This window comes from Uranotaenia lowii, chromosome 3 (genome assembly GCF_029784155.1).
Source record: "Uranotaenia lowii strain MFRU-FL chromosome 3, ASM2978415v1, whole genome shotgun sequence".
In the NCBI taxonomy this organism is placed as follows: domain Eukaryota; kingdom Metazoa; phylum Arthropoda; class Insecta; order Diptera; family Culicidae; genus Uranotaenia; species Uranotaenia lowii.
The window spans coordinates 262711768-262722860 of NC_073693.1; the positions used below are offsets into that span (position 1 = coordinate 262711768).

The 11093-nt window shown below is 31.1% G+C and overlaps 1 protein-coding gene across 1 annotated transcript; it reads right to left on the minus strand.

Moving 5' to 3' along the window:
• Positions 1-284: 284 nt before the first annotated feature.
• Positions 285-8397, minus strand: LOC129758210 (endocuticle structural glycoprotein ABD-5-like). Its single transcript, XM_055755668.1, has 2 exons — positions 8151-8397; positions 285-775 (listed from the first exon to the last, which is right to left on the minus strand). Exons 1-2 carry the CDS (start codon positions 8318-8320, stop codon positions 535-537), a joined length of 411 nt encoding a protein of 136 aa, XP_055611643.1. The 5' UTR covers positions 8321-8397; the 3' UTR covers positions 285-534.
• Between the last annotated feature and the right edge of the window lie 2696 nt (positions 8398-11093).

An 11093-nucleotide genomic window follows, 5' to 3' on the forward strand; every position in this document is an offset into this window, starting at 1 on the left:
CAATAGCCTCCTCGTGCGTTAATTTGCATGGGAGCTCCATTCATTCCGAATAAAGTGTGTTCCCTAAATCATTTTCAAGTAACACAATCACATTCGAAATTTTATGTAAAACAAAAGTTTCTGTTAAATATTTTTCACATTTTTTTATAATTGCTTATAAAAACTGGTTCAGTTGTTAGTGTCAAAACTTGTACGCTTTTATTCCTTTGATTGGGTGAAAAATGGAAATTATTAACTGCAGATTTCGGAAATGTTTTCTTTCATTACCAATAAAAATCGTAGTATTAAAATCTCCATCGACATTAATCTCAACGTTTATTTACTTGGCAGAGCTCACTCACTTCATTTGTCTTCATATTTACAGTGTACCTTAAAACTATTGATATCTCTTTCGGAAATTATTGGGGTTGAGGTTCTTTTCTAGTTTCCAAAAAAAAGATTACTCAAACTGACTTAGAGAAATCAACTAAAACTACCACCGTTTTGTAAAACACAGTCTCTCACAGTAGGATGATTGAGGTGCAATCCCCCTAATTAGGCGGTGCTAATGGGAGCATCCTGACCCGGCTGGATTCCTCCAGTTGGGCCGGTTCCAACCTTGGGGCGATATCCATTTTCGTCGGCAACGTAGTTGACCCAGTGCGTCTGGCCATCGGGAGCAACGTACGAGTACGATCCCTGGACGACCAGGACCTTGACGTCCTTACCCTCGGCATCCTTGGCATCCTTGTAGGTTCCCACCTCGGAACGGATCTGCCCATCGCTCAGCTCGTAACTGTCAGGGGGATGTAAGAGGAAGCCAGTTAAAAACTTTTGATGGCAATAGTAGCTTATGACAAAAACCTATTGATAAAAAAAAACATTTATATTTAGTGTTTTTCAATCTTAAAATACAGAAGACTGAGATAAACGAAGAATCATCGTCAATGATCACACAAATTTTGCTGCCAATGATTGAATTTGTGGCAATTTGTTGAAGAGAATTAGAAGGTTCAAGTTAAAATGAAAGAAACCGGTGTTGCAATTTGTGAAGCAGTTGTGGAATTTTGATCATTACCATTCCAAGTTTCAAAAGTGTAACTCATTTAAAAACAGGACAATTATTTTTGTATGTTTTTTAACATCAATTTTCATCTTATCTATTACCTGAAATTTAAATTTTCTTAGTTTGATTGATTTTTTCACGAAAAAATTTTTGACGAATATAGAACCCAGCCTGCTGATGTTTTTTATTCCAATTTATAAATTCCTTAAAGGCATTTTCCGCTGAACAACTTCGTCTCTTATAAAAAAAAGTTATCAGGTGTTGTCATTTGGCATTGAAAACAATAAATAAAATTGACATCACTGCTGGGTGCCTAGCAAGGTATTGCATGACTACTTTTCATGCAATACTTCGCGAGGCACCATCAGTCATGTCAATTGAATTAAGTGTTTTTCAATGCCAAAAGACATACCCCAGTTTAACAGCTATTAACATTTTTGCCTAATAAGATACAAAGTTACAAACAAAAAGTGCTCAGCGAGAAAATTCCTTTACAAAATTCATAAAATAGCACAAACACCACGAGTAGGCTCGGTTCCACAGAAGAAACAAAAATTATGTTGTTTCCAAATATTAAATTTTCCCTTACAAAGCTAAACGTTCAAATTAACTCATGTAAACGTTATTTCAAATTCTGCAAATATTCATGGATGAGTTTTGAACCAAGGCGGAGTTTATATGATCCCAGGGTTTGAGAAATTTTAAAATGACCCCAAATCGACTCAGTCTACTGAGACACGTCTGTTGCTCACAAGAATAAATCAATTAATGACTGATTTTGTTTTGTTTATTTTGCCTAGTGTTGTTCAAATATGAAACGTTGCCATAGAAATATATTTAATTTCGTTTTTCTTCAGTGTTGTCGAATGCAACTTTTATTTTATTTTATTTATATGAAAATTTCAATTATATATGTATTCTCATCCTTAAGCTAGTTTCTATAATCAAATATTGAGAAATGAAGTTCGGACTTTTTAAATTTTACCTATCAGATTTCAAAGTTCTACATTTTTTCTGATTTATGCAATAAATTATTGATACTGATGCTTCCCAACAAACAATATTCATTCTAAAATTTGAAATTTGAAATTCATTCTATTTCAATCTATGTTCCACACGAAAATAAAAAAAATACGTGAAAAATTCTGAGTAAAGTGACCTAAAAAACTAATTGTATTAAATAAATTATTTATATAAGGCACCTGCAAAATTTGTGCAACACGTGGGAGTTTTGTATGACCGAAACTTCGAAAATAAAAAAAACGAACGTTCACAAGCATTTCATGTGCATTGGATAGAAATCAACTTGAATTTAATTCTAAAAGTTAGAGTTTTAAGAAAACCCAAAATAGTGCAGTGCAGTTTATAATACCCAATTAAAATTTGGATGGAGATTTGCAGGCCCGTTATTAACAATACCAAAAATGCACAACAAACCCGATAATTCATTGAAAAAAAATTATGTAATTCCATGTTTTGTTGTAAATATTGAAAAAATATAGGACTTCAAAAACATTGAAATTTTGCTTTAAAGTTGCTACTTGTAATTATTTTTGAAACTTATCATAGATTAACATAAAAATCAATTCGATTTATATAAGATTATTAAAAATAATAAAAAAAATGTTTATAAACCATCAAATGCATATCATATAATTCAAAATTTCAAGTTTTGAATATTTTTTTGCTGAATATCATAACAATTATTGCTGACATTACTGAAGAAAGTAAAAAAAAGGTTTTATTTTAACAAACCTCTTAGTTAAAGCATGCAAAATGATTTGTGTTTTGCTTATTGAAATTCCCTTATAAATCAAATAGAAGTAAACAAATAAAGCTTGTTTATCGTTTTTCACAAGAAGTCCAAATAACTTGCGGTTTTAGAAAAAAATGAGAATTAAATGAAAACCTTTATTGAATTTTTTTTGTATTATTTTCAAGTTTTCTCGAAAAAAGTTTCAAATTTTCTTAAATGATTGACTTTTATTTTAAAAAATAAATGCTGAGAGAAAAAAATGCATATTTCAATTCAATGAATTTAATGAAAATACACTCTAAACTTTTTTGAACCTTGGAATTGGAAAAATGTAAATTCATAAAAACCCTTAAGGATGTGAAGTTGAGAATTGTGAAGAACAAGAAACACAAAATAAAATTGAAGTTTGAATATGTTTCTTGAAAATTATTTATAATTAGCAGAAAATATGTAATGATGTTTTTTAACAATCAAAGTGATTAAAGTTAAGTATTTAACGCTTGTCGCATGGAAACCAATTTGTTGATATGCATTTGCATAATAAGTATTCGATGAATGAATTTTGAAGTTAAAATATGGCCTAAAATTCTGAATTTGGTTGGTTATACTTGGTTAAACTCATTCTGAATTCAATCCAATTTTTGGATCAAGATTTGAGTTTCAATACAGATGGTCTATTGAATTACAAACTGAAATTAACAATTCGAATCAATTTGGAAACGTCTTAAAAAAATGAGTGATTTAGAACAAAATTCCGCCGGAGACGAGCTAATTTTCTGGCATTTACGGTTAATTCCTTTCTTGGACTGAAAATTTAACTAGGAAATAATCTCCATCACCCATCAGGCACCCCATATTTCCCCCTTTCGCACGGTTTTGGAGATTTGTATCATGATTACATATGAAAATATTTGAAAGTTAATTTCATCTTTCAGGATTATTTTCAAGAAATTGCTCAAAATAAGAAATTAAGTAAAAATTAAAAAAAAAAATATTTACTCGGTATAATCATAAATTGAAAACGTTGAGAACAAAGTCTATGAAAATCGGGCTTTAAAAATGAATTGCGTTTTGTTACAAATACACATTATTTGCAAAATTAAAAAAAAAACTCAAATTCTTTTTTAAAAAGTTTAAGTTTCTGCGTCCAAAAACAATTTTTGAGAATTAATTGAAAAATAACCATCAATTTTTTGTAATCCATAGATACGATTAGAGCGGCTTTATGTAACTCGATGAAAATTTTCAATACAAAACTTTTTATTTCTTTCCTCTTGTATTTCTTTGAATCATGCCTAGATTTTTTTAAGATTTCAGTTTTACAAATTAAAAAAAAATCTGTCATTATTGCCCGTGCGAATAGTATGATATCCTTATGGTGAAAAGTCATCGTTCTTTCGAACCACTATTTGGAAAATATCTTCCTTAAATTCGACCTTCATCTAATTAGATATCAAATAAGCTATTTCAAATTACTTGGCACTTGCTTTGGACTCTTGACTCCTAAAATTTTTGATGGACGAGAACACATTCTTGAAGAAGATCTGATGCATTTGGTTAAAATATTCTTAACTATGAGGGGCATTCAAATGGAAGAAAGAGAAGGAATTTAAAATAATTACTATAGTTTTTTTAAACGCAACATAATTTTCGGCCGAATATTCGTTTCATCGAATAGTTGGAAAGGTCTTGGTTACAGATTTAAGTGTAACTTAAATCTATTTTGTTCGGTTTAAATAAACTTTGCACAATCCTGTTTTCTTCATTTAAAGTTTTCAAGCATTTTATAGAACTGCTGTTTTCGTTCAGAAAAGGCATGATAATAATAATTTAGAAAGTTTCTTTTCGATGCATTCTCCAGTGGGGTCATGAAAAATATCATACCCAGATTGACAACATCAAGATCAAACTTCAATGTTCACAGACTCGGGTTAAAATTTCAAACTTTTATTTTTGAATTTAAAATCAATTGTTTTAAGTTGATTCCAATTAATGCTCTGAAGTCTATAAATTGTGACATTGAATTACGCATTGAGCTGAACTGAACTGAAAATAATGCATTGTGAAATAGAAAAATGGGTTTCATAAAACTAATTAGTTTACATTTTGAGATATAAATTATTAATTATTAAATAATTCTCAAAAACAAAATTTCAATATTTTTTATTAGAAGTTAAGTAATGATTTTATTTTTGGAAATTAGCTTCAAACATTAAAAAAATCGATCATGCTTATTTTTTCAGTGTCAAATGAATATCTATATAAAACTCATAATTCACAACTTTAAAAAAAACACAGTTGAAAAGTAAAAAAAAACGACATAGTAAATTCTTCTTTCATTTGTTCAAATGTTGTTTTTTCAATTTAAAGAAGAAGTAAATCTATATGAAAATATTTTAAAAAATCGGAGTGTGAATAGCTTGGAACAAAATATTTGTAATTCAGAAATTCTGCTCAACACTCGACAGAACTTGGTTGAAATTCATTTTTTTAAGATGTTAGTAAAAACTTAAAACATTTAGTTTCCCAGTTTTCCCCGATTAAAAATAATAAACTCGGTATTCGAATTTAAATCTGTTTAGAAAATTAGGAACTTTTAAGAAAACCATGACTTTGTAATGAAAAAATTGAATTCAGCATTTTATAAATAGATTTTAAGATGACAAACTCAGAACACAATTTTGACATTTTATTGAATTCTAGTGTTCGAAGAAAACTTCTTAACGAAAATTTCTATAAAAGAAGATATATAATGAATTCGAAAAAAAGTCCAATCTGTCTAGGATAGCCAGATAGTATTTGGAATTTTCTGGATGTTTCCCGGATTTATTCAGATTATTTGCTGGATCTAATAAATACTGAAATTTCTCTTTGAAAATTTTTAAGGTTTTACGTTCAAAACATCAATTTTTGATTAACCCTTTGATACAATTTAAACACTGCTTCTGTGATTCGATGAAAACATTAAATTTTTAGTAATTTACTTTCTTTTTCCTCCTGTATGTTATTTTTTTCCTTTTTTTCCTTTTGTATGTCCTGTATATCCCAACAGATTCTAGGAATTATTCAAGATTCTGTTGAGATATGTTCTTTTTTCAAATTAAAAAAAAAATAGTCTAGACCCAGCCGTGTGGGTTCGTTTGGTCGAAAATACTCTTAACGTTAAAAATCATCGTTTTTTTGGCAACTTTTTTGCAGACATCTAGCTAAAATTGGACATCCATCTAATTTAATTTAAAATAATCAATTTCAAATAGCTTGCAACTTGTTTTGACATGTTTTGTCACAGATTTCACTGGAACCCAATCTCTTTGGTAATAAACTTCCAAAAAGGGACAATTCATCTGATGTCCTCCTAGCTATTGCTGACATTTTGAAAATCAAAAAGACCTCTTATTAAAGAAGATCTGATGTTTTTTTAAATCAGGTTTAAAATAATCGATTCAAAAACATAAGGATTATTAAGATGGAAGAAGTAGAAGAAAAATGCATTTATAAATCTTTTATACATCAATTCTTCAATTACATTCTTTAGTTAAATAAAGAAATGTAGAAAATTAATGGTTGATTTTGAATGATATGGTTGTGAAAATGATTTCAAAAGAAAATCAAACAAGGGGTTTTAACTTGAGATGTACCGAATAGTGGTATTCGGCAAATGGCCGAATACCGAATAATGACCTTTTCAACTATTCGGCCAAACGAATATTCGGCCGAATATTCGGTCGAATATTCTGTCGAGTATTCTGTTGAGTTTTCAATAGGAATATTTCTATTTCTACTGCTATTTCTAATAGAAATCTTCTATTTCTACCATTTTAATATCTCTTATGCTTTAAGTCGATTATTTCCAACCAGCTGAATCAGATCTTTTTTAAGTAGTGTCTCTTTCAAAATTCAAATGGATTCCAGTGAAATCTGGGTCAAAACAGGTGTTAAGCTATTTGAAATTGCGTTTTTTTTATATCGAATTAGATAAATGTCTAGATGTCATCAAAATAGTTGCCAAAAAGAACGATGGTCTTTAACCTTAACCATACAATAATTTCTACGATATGTATTCACACGGCCGGGTCTGAACGATGTTTTTTAAACTTGTAAAAGAAAGGGAAAATCTGAACAGAAACTAAGTATTATTCTCAAACATACTAGAAGAAAAAGAAACAAAATTATTTGAAATTTAAAGTTTTCATCAAATTACAAAAGCAGTGTTCAAATCGTATCTAACGAATAAATTTACTCCAAAAAATCGTTTATTAACAGAAAATTTAAAAATGTTCAACGAGATTTTTTTAATTTGACTTAGCAATAAACACGGGTAAAACCAGAAAGTTTAAAAAAATATGTAACTATGCCAGTCAGATTTGACTTTTCTCGAATACTTTATTTGGTCTATCGGAGAGCCTGGATATATCAAGAAAATTTGAAGAAAAGGATAATCAAAGTATGAAGCTATCTACGGTGAAAAATACACGGATACATCTAAACTGTTTAACTGAAACCATAAGTTTCTGAGGATTTTGAAGGTTTTTCAACATTACTCTTGGATATTTAATAAGTTATCCAACATCAGTTGAAAGATTTCAGAAGTCTGATTTTGTAAAAATTTTAAAACATAAATATTCGGCCTAGCTCAACTATTCGGTGAACCGAATATTCGGCTTAACGAGTTTTGGCGGTATTCGGCGCCGAATATTCGGCCGACTAAATATTCGGCTGACTAAATATTCGGTACATCTCTAATTTTAACATTTTTAATCAAGTCAAGCTCATTCAGGAAAAACTTGGAAAATTTCTCCTAGAATTAAAAAATATGTTCTTATTTTTTACATATTTCAAATCAAGACTATATCCGTTAAAGACATTGTTTCATAACTCTTGATATTTTACATTAAACTTGCTTTTGAGGACCGAAGAAATGACTTTTTGTCCATTCTGGGTGACTTCTGGGTGAAAAATTTGATCTAGGAAATAACAAGTCTTTGAAAACTTTGAATATGATATTCCACGTTTTAGTTATGTTTCCTATTTTTTTTTTTTTCAAAGCTCATCCAGCAACTGCAATTAGGTGCAAAAAAGCTCGTATTGATCTCAAAACGTATACCAATGAAAATCTTCACATAATTGTGTTCGTTTTGCACAGTGATTGAGCTTCTAGCTTCAGATATGCTTAAAACTTCTGCACAGTTCCCTTTACGGTAATGTTCCCTGATAATACCCGTTTTATATCACACACTTTCGTTAATTCAATGTCCGTTTTGAAAATGAATTGTTCTTCTTTTTTAAATTGATCCACATAGTCCAAACAATTTTTTTTTTCATCACAAATTCCTCCCATTATTCACTTACGTGAACCGATACCCATCGAAGCCATTATTTTCACTGAACGATCGCACAACCGTCACTTCCTGAGCCGCCGATCGCGTACCAACAGCATCCGGGCCCTGGGGAGCCCCCAAAGTTTGGTGAACGGCCAACAGGACACACCCCACACTGATCAGAGCCAGGAATTTATTCATTTTTGAACACCACACACGGTAAGGACTCTACACCTTTGATCGAAAAAGGAAAAAAAACACCGTTCAGGATGAGCTGAAATTTGCGAATGATGTCCCCTGCCGGTAAGGAGTACGTTTATATATGGATAGCATGCGCCTCGCAGCAATGTAAACAAAACGCGCGCGCCTCAAACATTTTCAACGCCTCGAGAAAGAACATGCAGCCGCCAAGCCGCCAAAAAGCCCCAACGACGGCGATCCATAGATTCTCGAAATTCCGTTTTTCTCCAGCCGACGAAGCAGCTGGACAAAAATACCGACAAGAATCAACGCCGGTTGATCTCACGAAGTTGCCATTATTATTATTCCCAAGTACCTACCAACCCATAGCGAGTAACGTCAGTTAAGATGAAAAACAGAGAAGAAAAAAACAAATAAGCTCGATGCGTAAAAGCGACGAACCCGCGACTCAAAGGGGCTCTAATCGGAGCCAAACTCTGAGAGCCTGATCGTCTTCTCGCGGTACGACAAGGCACACAAAAATAAGATTATTTCTGCTCACTCCCACTAAATATCATCCTTGTTATGGCTGGAGCTCTTGTGGTATGAGCGAAATTCTGCCATGCGTCATTCATGTTGCCATGTAACATGTTTCGAGTTGCGCTTCGACTTCTCCAAATCACCAAAAACATGGCCCAAGCCGAGCGCCTCCGAGAGCAACTCCACGAATGATGAACGACTCTTCAGTCTCAACTCAACCTTTGTCCGGTCAACAATTTAAATTTCCAATCACCTACATTTAGAATGAAAACTTGAAAGAGCGGGCGCGAAAAGAAGAGTTTCACATGAAGCTGTTGTGCGGAACCACACGAAATTGTTCTGAAGCATGTTTTGATTGTTTAATTTTTCGCTGTTGCTGAGGCTCTTCATCACTACCACCTATTTTATCGTCATGCTTCCGGTGTCGGTTGGGAGTTGGTTGATCTTTGTCTACTAAATGCGAAGATGAGCTGTTGAGCTTGCTCGTTTCCGGAATCATGACGGGAACGGTCATCGGTGTAATTAAATACTAAGTCATCTTCATGTTGTGGAAGTTGATTCGTGTTTAGTAGGAGGGTCAAACTTGCTAACTTAATCAAAAATCTGTTAATCCATTCGATACACCAAACTGGTGAATCATTTTGATTTGAGTTACTTGAACTTTGCTAAGTTTTGTGAAGCTGAATTATCAATTGATTCAAAACTAGTTCATTAGTTAGCATCGGTACGAAATAAGTCTTCTAGAAAAGAAGCAGTCTAACTAAATAGAAGAGTTTTGAGCAAAGTTTGATCGTTTCAGTAGAACAAATTATTGGACTAGGATCAGTTCAAGTTAAAATAAATTGAGACTTAACCCTTCCATTCATTGTTTTAGTTTTTTTCAAAAAAAAACATTTTGGAAATTATGTGTGCATTAAGGGAAAATTTCAAAACAATACGAGTCACAAGTGGTTTTTATCTGTTCATGTATAAAAAATCTCAAACATGTCAATATTTTGATAATTCTAATCACACAAAACCTACAGAAAATGAAAAAAATATCATATTTTATAAAATTTTTAAAATTAGATTTTTCATTGAAAAAAGTGTAAATGTTGACAACTTTTAACAAATAATTACTTGAAATATATGGATTTATTTAATTTGATTTTTTTTTAAATAAATAGGTTTTTAAGCCAACAAATACTGCTTCATTCTGTAGAGAAAAAGAATTTGTTTATTTCTTATGAGGTTGATTTAAAAAGCGAACAAAAACAGTCGCAAATGAGCAATTTTAAATCACAAGAAAAGGAAACTTTTAAATTTTAAAAGAAAACCTAGACATTTTATAACAAAAAAAGACCTTCTTTGCAAATGATGAGAAGAGTCAAATGAGTGAATTCACGTCACGAAACTTCATTTTTTGTAAAATTTTGTAATAGAAACCTGCTCTGAAAGCTGTTTTGACCCTCCAGATGGTCGAATTTCCAAAAATCGAACATATATATTTCAGTTGATTTTTTAATTAATTCGTTATTTTCAAATAAAAAAAAAATAAAAAAATTAAATAAAAAAATTGAAAATCTTAAAATAAAGACTGTGAGAAACAGTAGTAATTTTAACGTATGATTCCTCAATATGTTGCTATTTAAGTGCCAGTCAAAATAAGGAAAAAGTTAGGAAAAGATACTGAAGATTTATTATTGCAAAAGTTTAGTCGGAATGACAAAATATTACTTTGAAAAGTGTACATACAATTTAAAGGCTCTAAAAAATGGTTCAAAATAACTTGAAATTTCGTGAAGTGAATTAAGTTCACTGACCTATTCTGTTCAAACTGAGTGAGTTCACGTCACAAATTTAAAAAGGCATAACTTTATTCTTTTCTTCTTTTGTTCAACCGAGAAGCTACGCACAACCAATTGTGGGTTATTTCCTTGTCTAAAACTTTTTTGAAGTCACCGATATTTCCACAGAAATAACAGGAAATCAAAATGATTTGTACTGAACTAAAAAAAAGGCAATTCTAGCGTGAATTCACGTCACAAAAATAATTGATCGCAACACAAACCACTTGAATTTTTCAATGACCAAATTGTTTTTAATTCGAAGGAAATTCATTTTTCAACCGTTTGCTACTATTTTTAACATTTTTAAGTAAATTGGTTGACTTCTAGGATGATAACAGTTTAGAAAAGTCCGGAAAAGCGATAACAAGTCACGGTTGAATGTGTCTTTGGTTATTTTTACACAGGATATATGTATTCCCAAAAAA

What these genes read in the sequence shown, in the direction of transcription:
- LOC129758210 (XM_055755668.1), bottom strand. Translation starts at nt 8,320, where the DNA reads ATGAATAAATTCCTGGCTCTGATCAGTGTGGGGTGTGTCCTGTTGGCC. An exon ending in TTCGATGGGTATCGGTTCAC is followed by an intron (nt 776 to 8,150) that starts GTAAGTGAATAA and finishes TCCCCCTGACAG; the next exon opens with TTACGAGCTGAGCGATGGGC.